Below are 19,476 nucleotides of genomic sequence, written 5' to 3'. Positions count from 1 at the left end.
TGTTTTAAAATTTCTAAACACATTTTACATTTGCAGTAATATATATTACACTTCTTTCATGGTACATGGGTATCGTTTAAATTTTTTGCCAATTAATTTAGTAAAACTTCATAATACTCCCTAAATTGGTTGACCAACCACTATAAAATCGCTATTCTCTAGAAAAACGGAGACATACAGGTTTCAAACCTCTTTGACGTTCATCATATGTTAGTGAAGGATGCAACTATGCATTAAATAAATTTTAATTTTTAAAAAATTTTCTCAAAATCTATGGTTAATTTTTCGGTAAATGCTCTATATAAGCCTATGATCTTTACTGTTGTTTTAAAATTTCTAAACACATTATGCATTTGCAATAATGTATATTAAACTCTCTTTCATGGTACATGGGTATCGTTTAAATTTTTTGCCAATTAATTTAGTAAAACTTCATAATACTCCCTAATTTGGTTGACCACCACTATAAAATCGCTATTCTCTAGAAAAACGGAGACAACACAGGTTTCAAACCTCTTTGACCTTCATCATATGTTAGTGAAGGATGCAACTATGCATTAAAGTAGAATTTTAATTTTTTTAATTTTTTCTCAAAATCTATGGGTTAACTAACCCCTACAAAATATTTAATTTTTCGGTAAATGCTCTATATACTGAAGTCTATGATCTTAACTGATGTTTTAATATTTCTAAACACTTTCTATATTTGTATTCATTTATATTAAACACTCTTTCATGGTACATGGGCATCGTTTAATTTTTTGTCAATTATATAGTAAAACTTCATAATACTCCTAAATTGGTTGACTAACAACTATAAAATCGCTATTATCTAGAAAAACGGAGACAACACAGGTTCCAAACCTCTTTGACCTTCATCATATGTTCGTGAAGGATGAAACTATGCATTAAAATAGAATTTTTAGTTTTTTTTATTTTTATCAAAATCTATGGCTAACCCTTACGAAAATTATTTTTTTCGGTAAATGCTCTATATACTGAAGCCTATGATTTTAGTGTTGTTTTAAAATTTCTAAACACATTCTGCATTTGTATTAATGTATATTAAACTCTCTTTCATGGTACATGGGCATCGTTTAAATTTTTTGTCAATTAATTTCGTAAAATTTCATAATACTCCCTAAATTGGTTGACTTAACCACTATAATCATTATTCTCTAGAATAACGGAGACAACAAAGTTTCATACCATGAAACCTCTTTGACCTTCATCATATGTTAGTGATAGATGCAACTATGCATTAAAAAAGAATTTTCATTTTTTTGAATTTTTCTCAAATCTTTGGGTTAACCCCTACGAAATATTTAATTTTCGGTAAATGCTCTATACTAAAACCTATGATCTTTACTGTTGTTTTAATATTTATAAACACTTTCTATTTTTGTATTCATGTATATTAAACTCTCTTTCATGGTACATGGGCATCGTTTAAATTTTTTGTCAATTAATTTAGTAAAACTTCATAATACTCCCTAAATTGGTGGACTAACCACTATAAAATCGCTATTCTCTAGAAAACGGAGACAACAAATGTTTCAAACCTCTTTGACATTTATCATATATTAGTGAAGGATGCAATTATGCATTAAAATATAATTTTAATTTTTTAAAATTTTTCTCAAAATCTATGGGTTATTTTTCTCAAACCCCTACAAAATATTTAATTTTTCGGTTAATGCTCTATATACTGAAGCCTATGATCTTTAGTGTTATTTTAAAATATTTTGCATTTGTATTTAGGTATATTAAACTCTATTTCATGATACATGTGCGTCGTTTAAAATTTTTTCAATTATTAAGTAAAACTTCATAATACTCCCTACTAACTCCCTAAATGGTTGATTAACCACTATAAAATCGCTATTTTCTAAAAAACGGTGACAACAAAGGTTCCAAACTCTCTTTGACCTTCATCATATGTTAGTGAGGGATGCAACTATGCATTAAATAGAATTTTCATTTTTTTGAATTTTTCTCAAAATCTATGGGTTAACCCCTACGAAATATTTAATTTTTCGGTAAATGCTCTATCCACTAAAACCTATGATCTTTACTGTTGTTTTAATATTTATAAACACTTTCTATATTTGTATTCATGTATATTAAACTCTCTTTCATGGTACATGGGCATCGTTTAAATTTTTTGTCAATTAATTTTGTAAAACTTCATAATACTCCCTAAATTGGTTGACTAACTACTATAAAATCGCTATTATCTAGAAAATGGAGACAACAAAGGTTCCAAACCTCTTTGACTTTCATCATATGTTTGTGAAGGATTCAAATATGCATTAAAAAGAATTTTCAATTTTTAAATTTTTCTCAAAATCTATGGGTTAAAACCCTACGAAAATATTGAATTTTCCGGTAAATTCTTTATATACTGAAGCATATACTCTTTAGTGTTGTTTTAAAATTTCTAAACACATTTTTCATTTGTATTAATGTATATTAAACTCAATTTCATGATACAAGTGCGTCGTTTAAATTTTTTGTCAATTAATTTAGTAAAACTTCATAATACTCCTTAAATTGGTTGATTAACCACTATAAAATCGCTATTTTCTAAAACAACGGTGACAACAAAGGTTCCAAACTTCTATGACCTTCATCATACGTTAGTGAGGGATGCAACTATGCATTAAAATTTAATTTTTTTTTTGAATTTTTCTCAAAATCTATGGGTAACCCCTACGAAATATTTAATTTTCGGTAAATGCTCTATATACTGAAGCCTATGATCTTTACTGTTGTTTTAAAATTTATAACACATTCTACATTTGCAGAATGTATATTAAACTCTCTATCATTGTTACATGGGTATCGTTTAAATTTTTTTCCAATTAATTTAGTAAAACTTCATAATACTCCCTAAATTGGTTGACCAACCAATATAAATCGCTATTCTCTGGAAAAACGGAGACAACAGAGGTTTCAAACCTCTTTGACCTTCATCATATGTTAGTGAAGGATGCAACTATGCATTAAAGTAGAATTTTAATTTTTTTAATTTTTCTCAAAATCTACGGTTAACCCCTACAAAATATTTAATTTTTCGGTAAATGCTCTATATACTGAAGCCTATGATCTTTACTTTTGTTAAAAATTTCTAAACACTTCTACATTTGCAGTAATGTATATTAAACTCTCTTTCATGGTACATGGGTATCGTTTAAATTTTTTGTCAATTAATTTAGTAAAACATCATAATACGCCCTAAATTGGTTGACCAACCACTATAAAATCGCTATTCTCTAGAAAAATGGAGACAACAAATGTTTCAAACCTCTTTGACCTTTATCATATATTAGTGAAGGATGCAATATGCATTAAAATAGAATTTTAATTTTTTTTAATTTTTCTCAAAATCTATGGGCCCTACGAAATATTAATTTTTCGGTAAATGCTCTATATACTGAAGCCTATGATCTTTACTGTTGTTTTAATATTTCTAAACATTTCTATATTTGTATTCATATATATTAAACTCTCTTTCATGGTACATGCATTTTTTAAATTTTTTGTCAATTAATTTAGTAAAACTTCATAATACTCCCTAAATTGGTTGACTAACAACTATAAAATCGCTACTATCTAAAAAACGTAGACAACAAAGGTTCCAAACCTCTTTGACTTCATCATATGTTTGTGAAGGATGAACTATACATTAGAAATAAATTTTCAGTTTTTTAATCTTTATCAAAATCTATGGGCTAACCCCTACGAAAAACTATTTTTTTCGGTAAATGCTCTATATACTGAAGCCTATGATTTTTAGTGTTGTTTTAAAATTTCTAAACACATTCTACATTTGCAGTAATGTATATTAAACTCTCTTTCATGGTACATGGGTATCGTTTAAATTTTTTGCCAATTAATTTAGTAAAACTTCATAATACTCCCTAATTGGTTGACCAACCACTATAAAATCGCTATTCTCTAGAAAAACGGAGACAACACAGGTTTCAAACCTCTTTGACCTTCATCATATGTTAGTGAAGGATGCAACTATGCATTAAAGTAGAATTTTAATTTTTTAATTTTTTTCTCAAAATCTATGGGTTAAACCCCTACAAATATTTATTTTTCGGTAAATGCTCTATATACTGAAGTCTATGATCTTACTGATGTTTTAATATTTCTAAACACTTTCTATATTTGTATTCATTTATTAAACACTCTTTCATGGCACATGGGCATCGTTTAATTTTTTGTCAATTAATATAGTAAAACTTCATAATACTCCCTAAATTCGTTGACTAACAACTATAAAATCGCTATTATCTAGAAAAACGGAGACAACACAGGTTCCAAACCTCTTTTACCTTCATCATATGTTCGTGAAGGATGAAACTATGCATTAAAATATAATTTTTAGTTTTTTTTTAATTTTTATCAAAATCTATGGGCTAACCCTTACGAAAAAACTTATTTTTTTGTCGGTAAATGCTCTATATACTGAAGCCTATGATTTTAATGTTGTTTTAAAATTTCTAACACATTTTGCATTTGTATTAATGTATAAACTCTCTTTCATGGTACATGGGCATCGTTTAAATTTTTTGTCAATTAATTCGTAAAACTTCATAATACTCCCTAAATTGGTTGACTTAACCACTATAAAATCATTATTCTCTAGAACAACGGAGACAACAAAGGTTTCATACCTCTTTGACCTTCATCATATGTTAGTGATAGATGCAACTATGCATTAAATAGAATTTTCATTTTTTTAGAATTTTTCTCAAAATCTATGGGTTAACTCCTACGAAATATTTAATTTTTAGGTAAATGCTCTATATACTGAAGCCTATGATCTTTACTGTTGTTTTAAAATTTCTAAACACATTCTACATTTGCAGTAATGTATATTAAACTCTCTTTCATGGTACATGGGTATCGTTTAAATTTTTTGTCAATTAATTTAGTAAAACTTCATAATGCTCCCTAAATTGGTTGACCAACCACTATAAAATCGCTATTCTCTAGAAAAACGGAGACAACAAATGTTTCAAACCTCTTTGACATTTATCATATATTAGTGAAGGATGCAATTATGCATTAAAATATAATTTTAATTTTTTAAAATTTTTCTCAAAATATGGGTTATTTTTCTCAAACCCCTACAAATATTTATTTTTCGGTTAATGCTCTATATACTGAAGCCTATGATCTTTAGTGTTATTTTAAAATATTCTGCATTTGTATTTAGGTATATTAAACTCTATTTCATGATACATGTGCGTCGTTTAAATTTTTTTCAATTAATTAAGTAAAACTTCATAATACTCCCTAAATTGGTTGATTAACCACTATAAAATCGCTATTTCTAAAAAAAACGGTGACACAAAGGTTCAAACTTCTTTGACCTTCATCATATGTTAGTGAGGATGCAACTATGCATTAAAAAGAATTTTCATTTTTTTGAAATTTTCTCAAAATCTTGGGTTAACCCCTACGAAATATTTAATTTTCGGTAAATGCTCTATCCACTAAAGCCTATGATCTTTACTGTTGTTTTAATATTTATAAACACTTTCTATATTTGTATTCATGTATATTAAACTCTCTTTCATGGTACATGGGCATCGTTTAAATTTTTTGTCAATTAATTTAGTAAAACTTCATAATACTCCCTAAATTGGTTGACTAACCACTATAAAATCGCTATTATCTAGAAAAACGGAGACAACAAAGGTTCCAAACCTCTTTGACCTTCATCATATGTTCGTGAAGGATGCAACTATGCATTAAAATAGAATTTTCAATTTTTTAAATTTTTCTCAAAATCTATGGGTTAAACCCTACGAAAATATTGAATTTTCAGGTAAATTCTTTATATACTGAAGCATATAATCTTTAGTGTTGTTTTAAAATTTCTAAACACATTTTTCATTTGTATTAATGTATATTAAACTCTATTTCATGATACAAGTGCGTCGTTTAAATTTTTTGTCAATTAATTTAGTTAAACTTCATAATACTCCTTAAATTGGTTGATTAACCACTATAAAATCGCTATTTTCTAAAAAAACGGTGACAACAAAGGTTCCAAACTTCTTTGACCTTCATCATACGTTAGTGAGGGATGCAACTATGCATTAAAATATAATTTTCATTTTTTTGAATTTTTCTCAAAATCTATGGGTAACCCCTACGAAATATTTAATTTCGGTAAATGCTCTATATACTGAAGCCTATGATCTTTACTGTTGTTTTAAAATTTATAAACACATTCTACATTTGCAGAACGTATATTAACTCTCTTTCATGTTACATGGGTATCGTTTAAATTTTTTGCCAACTAATTTAGTAAAACTTCATAATACTCCCTAAATTGGTTGACCAACCACTATAAAATCGCTATTCTCTGGAAAAACGGAGACAACACAGGTTTCAAACCTCTTTGACCTTCATCATATGTTAGTGAAGGATGCAACTATGCATTAAAGTAGAATTTTAATTTTTTAATTTTTTTCAAAATCTATGGGTTAACCCCTACAAAATATTTAATTTTTCGGTAAATACTCTATATACTGAAGCCTATGATCTTTACTTTTGTTTAAAATTTCTAAACACCTTCTACATTTGCAGTAATGTATATTAAACTCTCTTTCATGGTACATGGGTATCGTCTAAATTTTTTGTCAATTAATTTAGTAAAACATCATAATACGCCCTAATTGGTTGACCAACCACTATAAAATCGCTATTCTCTAGAAAAACAGAAACAACAAATGTTTCAAACCTCTTTGACCTTTATCATATATTAGTGAAGGATGCAATTATGCATTAAAGTAGAATTTTAATTTTTTAAAATTTCTCAAAATCTATGGGTTAACCCTACGAAATATTTAATTTTTCGGTAAATGCTCTATACACTGAAGCCTATGATCTTTACTGTTGTTTTAATATTTCTAAACACTTTCTATATTTGTATTCATTTATATTAAACTCTCTTTCATGGTACATGAGCTTGTTTAAATTTTTTGTCAATTAATTTAGTAAAACTTCATAATACTCCCTAAATTGGTTGACTAACAACTATAAATCGCTACTATCTAAAAAACGGAGACAACAAAGGTTCCAAACCTCTTTGACCTTCATCATATGTTGTGAAGGATGAAACTATGCATTAGAATAAAATTTTCAGTTTTTTAAATTTTTATCAAATCTATGGGCTAACCTTACGAAAAACTTATTTTTTCGGTAAATGCTCTATATACTGAAGCCTATGATTTTTAGTGTTGTTTTAAAATTTCTAAACACATTCTACATTTGCAGTAATGTATATTACACTCTCTTTCATGGTACATGGGTATCGTTTAAATTTTTTGCCAATTAATTTAGTAAAACTTCATAATACTCCCTAAATTGGTTGACCAACCACTATAAAATCGCTATTCTCTAGAAAAACGGAGACAATACAGGTTTCAAACCTCTTTGACATTCATCATATGTTAGTGAAGGATGCAACTATGCATTAAAATAGATTTTAATTTTTTAATTTTTCTCAAAATCTATGGGGTTAAATTTTCGGTAAATGCTCTATATACTGAAAGCCTATGATCTTTACTGTTGTTTTAAAATTTCTAAACACATTATGCATTTGCAGTAATTTATATTAAACTCTCTTTCATGGTACATGGGTATCGTTTAAATTTTTTGCCAATTAATTTAGTAAAACTTCATAATACTCCTACTTAATTGGTTGACCAACCACTATAAAATCGCTATTCTCTAGAAAAACGGAGACAACACAGGTTTCAAACCTCTTTGACCTTCATCATATGTTAGTGAAGGATGCAACTATGCATTAAAGTAGAATTTTAATTTTTTAAATTTTTCTCAAAATCTATGGGTTAACCCTACAAAATATTTAATTTTTCGGTAAATGCTCTATATACTGAAGCCTATGATCTTAACTGATGTTTTAATATTTCTAAACACTTTCTATATTTGTATTCATTTATATTAAACACTCTTTCATGGTACATGGACATCGTTTAATTTTTTTGTCAATTAATATAGTAAAACTTCATAATACTCCCTAAATTGGTTGACTAACAACTATAAAATCGCTATTATCTAGAAAAACGGAGACAACAAAGGTTCCAAACCTCTTTGACCTTCATCATATGTTCGTGAAGGATGAAACTATGCATTAAAATAGAATTTTCAGTTTTTTTATAATTTATCAAAATCTATGGGCTAACCCTTACGAAAAAACTTATTTTTCGGTAAATGCTCTATATACTGAAGCCTATGATTTTTAGTGTTGTTTTAAAATTTCTAAACACATTCTGCATTTGTATTAATGTATATTAAACTCTCTTTCATGGTACATGGGCATCGTTTAAATTTTTTGTCAATTAATTTCGTAAAACTTCATAATACTCCCTAAATTGGTTGACTTAACCACTATAAAATCATTATTCTCTAGAACAACGGAGACAACAAAGGTTTCATACCTCTTTGACCTTCATCATATGTTAGTGATAGATGCAACTATGCATTAAAATAGAATTTTTCATTTTTTTAGAATTTTTCTCAAATCTATGGGTAACTCCTACGAAATATTTAATTTTAGGTAAATGCTCTATATACTGAAGCCTATGATCTTTACTGTTGTTATAAAATTTCTAAACACATTCTACATTTGCAGTAATGTATATTAAACTCTCTTTCATGGTACATGGGTATCGTTTAAATTTTTGTCAATTAATTTAGTAAAACTTCATAATGCTCCCTAAATTGGTTGACCAACCACTATAAATCGCTATTCTCTAGAAAAACGGAGACAACAAATGTTTCAAACCTCTTTGACTTTATCATATATTAGTGAAGGATGCAATTATGCATTAAAATATAATTTTAATTTTTTAAAAATTTTCTCAAAATCTATGGGTTATTTTTCTCAAACCCTACAAAATATTTAATTTTTCGGTTAATGCTCTATATACTGAAGCCTATGATCTTTAGTGTTATTTTAAAATATTCTGCATTTGTATTTAGGTATATTAAACTCTATTTCATGATACATGTGCGTCGTTTAAATTTTTTTTCAATTAATTAAGTAAAACTTCATAATACTCCCTAAATTGGTTGATTAACCACTATAAAATCGCTATTTTCTAAAAAAACGGTGACAACAAAGGTTCCAAACTTCTTTGACCTTCATCATATGTTAGTGAGGGATGCAACTATGCATTAAAAAAGAATTTTCATTTTTCGAATTTTTCTCAAAATCTTTGGGTTAACCCCTACGAAATATTTAATTTTTCGGTAAATGCTCTATCCACTAAAACCTATGATCTTTACTATTGTTTTAATATTTATAAACACTTTCTATATTTGTATTCATGTATATTAAACTCTCTTTCATGGTACATGGGCATCGTTTAATTTTTTGTGTCAATTAATTTAGTAAAACTTCATAATACTCCCTAAATTGGTTGACTAACCACTATAAAATCGCTATTATCTAGAAAAACGGAGACAACAAAGGTTCCAAACCTCTTTGACCTTCATCATATGTTCGTGAAGGATACAACTATGCATTAAAATAAAATTTTCAATTTTTTAAATTTTTCTCAAAATCTATGGGTTAACCCTACAAAATATTGAATTTTCCGGTAAATTCTTTATATACTGAAGCATATATCTTTAGTGTTGTTTTAAAATTTTTAAACACATTTTTCATTTGTATTAATGTATATTAACTCTATTTCATGATACAAGTGCGTCGTTTAAATTTTTTGTCAATTAATTTAGTAAAACTTCATAATACTCCTTAAATTGGTTGATTAACCACTATAAAATCGTTATTTTCTAAAAAAAACGGTGACAACAAAGGTTCCAAACTTCTTTGACCTTCATCATACGTTAGTGAGGGATGCAACTATGCATTAAAATATAATTTTTATTTTTTTAAATTTTTCTCAAAATCTATGGTAACCCCTACGAAATATTTAATTTTCGGTAAATGCTCTATATACTGAAGCCTATGATCTTTACTGTTGTTTTAAAATTTATAAACACATTCTACATTTGCAGAACGTATATTAAACTCTCTTTCATGTTACATGGGTATCGTTTAAATTTTTCGCCAATTAATTTAGTAAAACTTCATAATACTCCCTAAATTGGTTGACCAACCACTATAAAATCGCTATTCTCTGGAAAACGGAGACAACACAGGTTTCAAACCTCTTTGACCTTCATCATATGTTAGTGAAGGATGCAACTATGCATTAAAGTAGAATTTTAATTTTTTTAATTTTTTTTCAAATCTATGGGTTAACCCCCTACAAAATATTTAATTTTTCAGTAAATGCTCTATATACTGAAGCCTATGAGAAATGATCAAGGCAAGGTCTTAATACATAGTCGTCGTGCCTTCTCGAACATCCTATCTAAAGAAGAAGCGAGTTTACATGGTCTTAGATGGGCTATCGAGAGTATGCACGATCATAAACTCAACAGACTTATCTTTGCGCTGGATGATGACACTTTCACGAAGGTGATTCTAAGACCCACGGCGTGGCCAAACTTTAGATGCCAGCAGTTGGAGCTTATGGAAAGATTAAGCAAATTGGAGTGGTGGAAATTGGTGAAAGAGGATAGAGTAACTAATAGAGGAGCTTTCCTCATTGCTCAATGTGTGATACAACTTGGTTATGCTTAATCTTATGTAGCTGCAGGTTCGCCGTTTTGGATGGCAGGCTTCTTTGAGAATGATGAAATTGATCCCTCTATTTAGTTGGAACTTTGAGTGGATGGCTGTCAAGATTTTTTTGGGATGGATCAATGGTAGTTTGTGATTGATCTTGGATATGGCTTATTATTTTTAGTGGAAGTTTTAGTATGCTTGGCTGTTTGAGCATCTTAATCTGGATATATTTTGTTTATGTCACTCTTCCTTTATGTTTCAAGCTTTCAAATTAATCTATCAGATGACCAAAAAAAAAGATTGATTGGTAACATTCCAATTCCCAAATGTAGATTCAAGTAAGGTCTATCAGCATGCGTATGGGTAAATTTACACCCGGATCCGTGGCGCAATGGTAGCGCGTCTGACTCCAGATCAGAAGGTTGCGTGTTCGATTCGCGTCGGGTTCAAACCCCCCGAAACTAATTCCGGAATATCTTTTTTGCTATGTCTTGTTTTGAGGTGACTGATCTCATCTCTGTTCCTCCTATCTGTAGCTTCCATAATTCTTCCACTTCAGTTCCCTGAGCATGACGATGGACCGGTTTGGGCTGATAAAGGGCCTTTGGTACTCTCATAGGCCTGTATGTTTCTTAAACCCTTCAACTAGTTACGGAACCCCCTTGATTAATACGCAAAGGCCATTTTTTCTTTACAACGAACCACCGTGATCATCTGTGGACTTCTTGATTTCAAAAAAAAAAATCTACTTACTAAATTCGATGGATTAAAATACTAATAATTATATTAAATTTCAATCTCATCCACTTGCAGTAAAAGATAATGTTAAACAAGTAAAAATATTTGGAAAAAAAAAAAAAAAAAATACAAACTTTCCTTTGCGCAATGCAGAGAATTAAATGAAAAAAATTTAAGATCGGTTTGTATGAAAATAACTCTTTAAATCCCAACGTCAGAAGAAAAAAAAAAAAAAAAAAAAAAAGACAAACAAACACATCGGAGGAGACGAATAGGCATTTGTAATAAAACAACAGAGTTCGGACATTTTTGCGATCTCTTGTTTTCCTGTCCAAAGGTAGCAAGTTTGTGGGTTTCTCGGATCTGGGATTCGCCCCCCCCAATTTGATGTTTCTGATTCTTCTTCTTCAGACATTAAATTAGGTTCTGTTCTTCGCCGTTTTTGCTTGTAATAATAATCATTCGGCTAGAAATTTCCGACAAATATTCCAACCTTGAAGTTTCCTTATGGATTTGCGGGTTCCGATTCTCTTCTTCTTCTTGAGTACAATATGCTTTCCTTCTGTCTTGGCTTCATCGTCCCCTGTGGAGTTTTCCGTCTGCAATCACGAATTCGAGCTCTTCCGCTTCGATTTAGACTCCAAATGTCCTTCTTCTCTCCATCCAGCTCCTCCTATCCAGGTACTACTACGATTAAACAAGACTGAGGCTTTGCTTTGAGACAAACTGTTATTTGTTTTAGTAAGCAAATATGATGTTGCGTAATCAAAGTAGGTGTTTTTAGCTCTCACAAGGGCATAGAAGCTTTGTTTTGTAACTATTAGCTGTGTCTCAATTTCAGGTAGGTGGAGAGACACTTGACAGGTTAATGGGTTTGAACTATGATGCGAATGGTTATATGTCTGTGCTCTTTTATGCTTCCTGGTGCCCTTTCTCACGTGCTGTCCGTCCTAAGTTTGATATGTTGAGTTCCATGTTCCCTCGGATACAGCACTTAGCTGTCGAGCATTCTCAAGCACTCCCATCGTAAGCCACCCTTCTCTTTCTTGAAATCACTACATATTCTCTCTTTTTTTTCTATTCCCCCCCCCCCCCCCCCCCTTACTTCTTGCTAGTTGATTGAATAACATATTTAAAATTGTTGCCTAATCAGATGTTTTATTGAAATAGGTTCATTTATCAGTATCATTACAAAATTATTATTTGAAACTAATGTTATATCTGTTTGCTGTTACTTTATCTTACATTTTCATTGACTGATACTCATTTTTTTATTTGTATCTGTTGATTACAAGTCTAGGTTGCCTAATTCACCATTACCCTCTCTGCCTTGTGTAATTGTCTCATTAGCGGTTCCTATTCCACGTGTTTATAGGTGTCATCATGTTTTTGTCTTTTTATTTGTCTTGCTAACTTATTTGACTAATCGATTTTGTTGCAGTGTGTTTTCAAGGTATGGTATCCGCAGCTTACCTTCAATCCTGATTGTAAATCAAGCTTCAAAGGCGCGTTACCATGGTCAAAAGGATCTTACATCCCTCATTGAGTTTTATGAGGAATCTACAGTGAGATTCATCAGACTAAGTCTTTGCTTGTGCTATCTTTTATCTCAGTCAATAATAACTGAATGATTCTTTCGGTTTTGCCAGGTCTCAAGCCTGTCCAGTACGTGGCAGAAGCTGAACCAACAACCAGCTTAGACGCCACCAACGGTAACCTCATCACATGGTTACGCAAAGGGACATCTATCAGTGAAATATTCAGACAAGATCCTTTCTTGGTACTCTCTCTGCTGTTCATCTGTTTACAAATAGCAATCCTCGTCTTCCCCATAGCAGAATCACGCATGAAAGCGTTGTGGGCTTCTTACGTTTCCAATCTGAACCTGGAAAGGTTTAGAGAGATTAGCCAACTGTTCAGCCGTGCTCTCCACATGGTCGATGTGAGGAGGCTATGGTTGAAACTTAGACTCGTCAAAACTAGGAACTTTCATGAAAGAGCAATGAACGCTCAAGCCTGGGCGTCATCGCTTGCATCTGTGTCTCTTGGCCAAGCTTCGTCAGACCAGTCCTGATCCCTTGAAGAGATCCTTCTAGTATTTAAGCGTGTTCTTGAAACCTGAGAGTTTCCCTTTACATGGAATGTTATATTGACTTTCTGAGTTAATTTGTCTGCGTCAAAAGCATGTAAATCCAGGAACAGCTTTGTTTTCTGCCGTGTATATCTTTCTTTCTCTCTTTTGTCTTTTTTATGGATCTGAGATGTATGTTTTGACCTCATTTCTTTTACTAAATATTTTTTGTTGAGTCGGCTAAACTTTCTCTGAATCTTCAGAGCAACTTTGTATCGTAAGGTTTGTCCGAGTTCGGTTAGCTCCACGGTATGGTACACCCTATCATGTGCATGCTGCTTTACAGAATATATCAATCACGTAGCATTTTATGAATGTTTCATGCTTTAATGTAGACTTGACCATTTTCCAATATTATCAAGACTGAGATGAGATGAAAACACGTCAAAGACGAGTTATTCCCAAAACTACAAAACTCGAAAATAATATAATCTGATATATGGGTAGTGTGTTCACATCAAACTATGTAATTCATCCATTCTTTTATTTTTATTTTATTTTTATTTTTTCATCCATTCTTTTATTACTAGTGGCATTTAGCACACACAAGATTCTTAGTAATCCCCCTTACAGCCTTGTTACAAACATGATGATATCATCAACAAAACTGAACCTTATCCGAGACTAATTAACTTTATAGATAAGAAGAGTTGAAAACATATTAATATTAACAAGGTGATATTAAGAAAGTAACAAATGATTATCAAAATCAGTTGGAGAAGTAAGAAAGGGAAAATATATGTTTTACTGTTATTAACAGGAAAATCTAGAAAAAAACTATTGATTGATTGACTAGTAATAATAATATGATGCACTAACTGAAAATCCAGTGATCCGAAGGATAGTTTTGAGTTTATCAAAACATTAAAATAATGGACAAGACTTGAACATGGGGAAGAATTAAAGGAGCTTGTCAAAGAAGGCAAATCAATAGTTCTTGAAACAGGTCCCTGGACCACTTGTTGCTTTGTCATCACTTCATTGCGTTAGATAAGTTCAAATTCACTTTCGTCTCCAAAATAATACATTCAAAAATAAACATTCATTTACATGTCTTGTATATGTATGTCAACTTCAACTAATATCAATCCATGTCTATATACATGGTATTTTTTTCTATACTCAATAGCTTTTCGTCAATATTGTTAATACTATTATCATACGCGTTTTCAAGAAACTTTTCAAAGTATTTTGTGTGTATATATAAAACATCCTAGATATGTGTAACTTGGAAGAAGAAGAAAAATTAAAGAAGTCTCAAATCTTAATTCCTTTTCTATTGAACATATTTCTCAATTATTAATATTTATTAATTATGTGTCCAAACATTCTCAAATCTATTAAAGGATCTTGAAACCACTTCCACAAGAGAAAATACCTAAGCCCACTTGGCTCCAATAATTCAAAAGATTTCATTTTCTCACATTAATGTCAAACAAATAAAATCTTCTCTTTCTCTCTTGAACTTCTGGAAACCCTGATCAAAGCTCCAATGACATCATCTCAAGGAGACATGGATCTTGAGGAGTGGGAGTTACTCCCCAAAAGCTATTTCAAGGATCTTGATCTTGATCATGACGAGGATCATCAAGAAGCCATGATACTGGATTGCTTCCTCTCCCCATCTACTCAAGATCCTCTCCACAAGATAGAGTCTCCTCCAAGCCATAGTTGTCCTCACAAAGCCCCTCCAAGTCCCCATGGCTTGGGAACCAGTGTTGGATCACGAGAACAAGAATATCCCCGATCTTGACCCGGATCCACACAGACCCTTTGATGGAGTCTGTTCTGTCACCAAGCGTATCCTTCAAGAAAACGAAGGAAACTGAATTTGCCGACATGAAAATTGACCCACCAGCGTGGATCACGAGTCCTGTGCCTTCGATAGATGCTGCGAGTTGCGAAGGAAGCGTTGACTTGCGAGTGAAGAAAGAGAATGATGATGTGACGAGTGGACATGGTGGTGAGAACTGAACTTATGGAAGATTGGTCTTAATGGGATCGGAGCTGTTTGCTCTTTTGGCGTTGCAGCAGCAGCTGCTACAGTATGTGTCTTGTTCCTCGGACACAACAACATCAAAGTTTGTAAGAACAAGAACCATAAGCTTAGGTTCCAGATTTACTCCGATGACCATAAGGTAACTTGAACATTTTATGAAAATTATATTAATTAATTAATTAATTAATGGAGTTTTGTATATTAATAAGGTAACTCCACAAGCTTAGGTTCCAGATATGATGTATCTTGATTAATTATTAGAGATGTGAAAGCTAAGGGAGTGGTAGATTGGATAAAACCTATATTTGATGTTAGTGATATATGATAGGATTATAGTTGGTAATTGTCTGCTGGTTATAATTGGGTAATTGTTGTTCTAGAAAATTTGATTAGATTAGATGATTGTTAACTTTTTGATTAAACTATAGAAATAGGTTTTGGATTATTTTAAATCCAAGTAATGAATATTGATAAGGTGAAGCTACGTGTTTAAGTGAACATTATCTGTAGTTGAAAAAGACAGATTCTTCTTTGTAGCTTTATACGTTTCGTAATCCGATTGTTTCTAACTTTATAGCTTGTGCCAAACGTCAAAGTTTACTTTCAAGAAGAAAATTTCTCCGTTTATTAAATGCTAACAACAATCCCTAAAACCTATAACCGTATCAAACTTATTGATTAAAAATGTTTTAATTATTTAATGGTGGTTGTAGAGGATGAATGAAGCTGTGAATCATGCAACAAAGGTTAATGAAGCAATCTTTGCAATGAAATGTGTTCCTGTCGTAAGAGCTCAAATATCTTTTGGAGGTTACTACGATGGACTTTGAATCCCAACCGTCCAAATTCTCTTTCGAATCAAGGGATGAGATCGAGTCTACCCTCATCTACCAGCTTCATAAGTTCAACGTGCATGCATGGTCATTGTCAATACATTTTGTAAATTTTGTTAAAATCCATCTGTTGATAGATCATTGTAAAATTTCATGTAATATTTTAATCGTTGTGAAATAACTTAAATATCTTTTTGTGATTTGTTTGATTTAGTATTTCGATTCACGTAGTTTTTTTTTTTGTTTTCTCCAAACGAAAGCATTTCATGACTAGATGAGAAAGTTTGCTATTCCGGGGATGATGGAATGAGCTGTAACTTATATTTTTGCTTTAGAATAAAACCGTAGATTTTTTTTTACTGTGGTAGATATTTTGATGTAGAATTTAGCTATAGTTTAAAAAAATTCAATGATTTACATATAAATTTTCTAAAGCAAAAAATAGTGTTTCTAGATTTATGGCTTTCCACAGCTAAAAATAAATAAAAAGAAAAGAAAATTTGTAGCTTTAAAAATCTTTACAAAACATGATTGGTAAAAATTTTGGGTTGTAGAAATAATTTTAGTTGTAGAAAGATCTCCCAGCACTTCTAATCACTTGCCAATCAACTCCTCTATATGCCATAGCAGGGCTCTGAGCTTGAACTTAACATAACCAAAATTTCCGGTTAGTTCAGTTTGATTTGGTAGGTTTTTAAAAAAGTTCGGATTTCGGTCACCAAACTAACTAAATTTTAAATCAAATTTAACCAAAATTAACTGAATTTATCCCGAATTTTAACAAAATTAAACCAAAATATAACTGAAATAAAAAATTGGTCGAATTTTTTTTTTTTAAAAACGAACTAACTGAATAATAGCGAAGCGAACCAAATTTTATTTTGGGTTAGTTAAGATTTACGTTGAATTGAACTTATCAAAAACTAAATTATCCGAACCGAATTACCTAACGCCGCAGGCCTAGCCATATGGTGTGTGCCAGACGGGTTAAAACTTTTGTGTTTAGAAAATTCCGAAAAATCGGAGGGTCGTTCTCAAGGAGCCCCCCCCCCCCCCCCCACCTTGTTAGGTCCATTACCAATCCTACAACAGCAGAAAAAAAAAGTGAGCAGTGAAAAAATTCATTACCATTTGCCCACTGGTCGGGAAAAAGGACAGAAAAGTAATTTTTTACCTGGTCTAAAAATCGTACCGTCGATTTTAATAATCGAACGGTTCACAAAGACCGCTCCATTGACAGCCATAGAGATGAAATATAAGACAGAGATGCCCTAAGCCACCTTAACCTCCACAATACAGAGCCGTGAAGTCAGACAGAGAGAGGAGAGAGAGAGAGAAGAAGAGAGACACACCACACACACAAACGTTTGTCATCAAAGTTTTCGCCAGACTCGTCGGAGAAATTTATTGATCTCTGTAAGTAATTTGAATATTCTCAGTCTAATTATTTCTCTTTTGAATTTTCAGTTCTTAATAATTTTTTTAAATCCTCTCTTTATTACACTAATAACTCTGTTTCGTTTCAGACAAGTTCTTCAGTTGTGACAAATCGGAGAAGAAGCTCCAAAAATGTCGTCGTTAGAACAAGAAATGTTCTTACAGTGGGGAAACAAGAAGAGAATGAGACGCCAAGAGCCTCCTCCAACAAGGACAACACCAAACACATCTCGCAACTCCAATCTAACTCTTCTTCTCACGAGACCTTCCTCTTTCACTCCTCAAGATTCTCCAGGTACACAAAGACTTTACCTTTTCCCCGTGAATCGAATCCACAAGACTCAATTTTTTTTTTATTTCTTTGTTAGAGGATCAGAAGGTGCAATACTCAGATCCGGACCACCGCCAGAGAAAGAGAAAGAGGAGAGGTATTACACTACGAGAGGCGTTGTTGATACCAACGGAGAAGAGAGCAACGGCAAGGGAGAGGAGAGCATGTGGCCGAAGCTGTTTGTGACGCTGTCGAGCAAAGAGAAGGAAGAAGACTTCATGGCTATGAAAGGCTGCAAGCCTTCTCACAGGCCTAAGAAGAGAGCCAAACTCATCCAAAAAAGCTTGCTCGTAAGTTTTTTTCAAAGTCCTTTCAAAAAGTGTTTGAGAGTTTCTTATTTTCGTTTTTGTGTTTCAGTTGGTGAGTCCTGGACATGGTTGGCTGATATGTGTCCGGATAGATACGATGTTACGGTCAAGAAGAGCTCTAAGAAGGTATTAACATTATAAAACGTTTTTATTTCAGCATTTTACAGACATCCCCTATAATTTATATAATAATGGCTTAAGAAATGATGTTATGTGTGTTTGTGTTGCAGAGGAGAGCAAGAGGATTAAAAGCAATGGGGAATAATATTGAGAGCGATTCAGATTGAGTAGCATGAAGATTGTTTAGAAATCTTTTACGTATTGACTTAAGCTAACTTTTGCTTTGTTTGTGTTCACTTAAAGCAATCTCTTATAAAAGTAGTTTCTCTCAGTTTGATCATTTTGAACTACAAGGAAGCATTGTTTCTTTGTGGGTAATGTATGTATGCGCTTGTTATTGTTGTAACTTGCACACAATCTTATCGTAACTTACTAGTGTTTCAAATAATGTTATTTTTTGGTCCCATCTTCTGACGTAATGTTCTTTTATTTTACGTGGAACATTGACAAGTGTGAGGCTGTTTTTTACTGTATTCTAGGAATCAATCTAAGCTTTGACCGGAAAGGATTAAAGAAACTTATAAAATGGCTTTTCCTTGTCCTCTACTGGTACCATAGCATATGATGAATTGAAAAGCATACATGAGTTCCATCTAATACAAACTTCACAAATCTACAATTATAAACCTTTTTCATGTATCAAGTTTTTTTCTAGTCTTCTTAAGATATTTACAAGACTGAAGAGTTGTTTATAACAAGATGAAAGAGTGTGTAAAGAAGAAAGAAAGCCTTCTTTGTTACTAGTAGCTGCAGGAACTTTAGAAAGACAGGAGGACGCTTTTCCAATCTTTGTTTCATCAAGCAAAAACACTAATTGGGAAACAGACTTGGCAGCTTGAAGCATTTCCACTATCAGTGTCTTCACATCCCTGTAAACATCAAGAGA

At 31.7% G+C, this 19,476-nt stretch overlaps 1 protein-coding gene, 1 non-coding gene and 2 pseudogenes across 2 annotated transcripts; all 4 read left to right on the top strand.

Moving 5' to 3' along the window:
- Positions 1-11,070: 11,070 nt before the first annotated feature.
- Positions 11,071-11,142, top strand: TRNAW-CCA. The gene has a single exon. It is a non-coding gene; the product is annotated as a tRNA-Trp (tRNA).
- A 627-nt stretch (positions 11,143-11,769) lies between these two features.
- On the top strand, positions 11,770-13,726 carry LOC125594828 (5'-adenylylsulfate reductase-like 5). Its single transcript, XM_048770882.1, has 4 exons — positions 11,770-12,112; positions 12,273-12,457; positions 12,873-12,994; positions 13,078-13,726. The coding sequence occupies exons 1-4, from the start codon at positions 11,939-11,941 to the stop codon at positions 13,503-13,505; spliced, it is 909 nt and encodes a 302-aa protein (XP_048626839.1). The 5' UTR covers positions 11,770-11,938; the 3' UTR covers positions 13,506-13,726.
- Positions 13,727-14,822: 1,096 nt separating this feature from the next.
- On the top strand, positions 14,823-16,634 carry LOC125594829 (annotated as a pseudogene).
- Positions 16,635-17,926: 1,292 nt separating this feature from the next.
- LOC125594827 lies at positions 17,927-18,983 on the top strand (annotated as a pseudogene).
- Positions 18,984-19,476: the final 493 nt, after the last annotated feature.

This window comes from Brassica napus (genome assembly GCF_020379485.1).
Source record: "Brassica napus cultivar Da-Ae chromosome C5 unlocalized genomic scaffold, Da-Ae chrC05_Random_31, whole genome shotgun sequence".
In the NCBI taxonomy this organism is placed as follows: domain Eukaryota; kingdom Viridiplantae; phylum Streptophyta; class Magnoliopsida; order Brassicales; family Brassicaceae; genus Brassica; species Brassica napus.
This window is presented reverse-complemented; position numbering and strand designations above follow the sequence as displayed.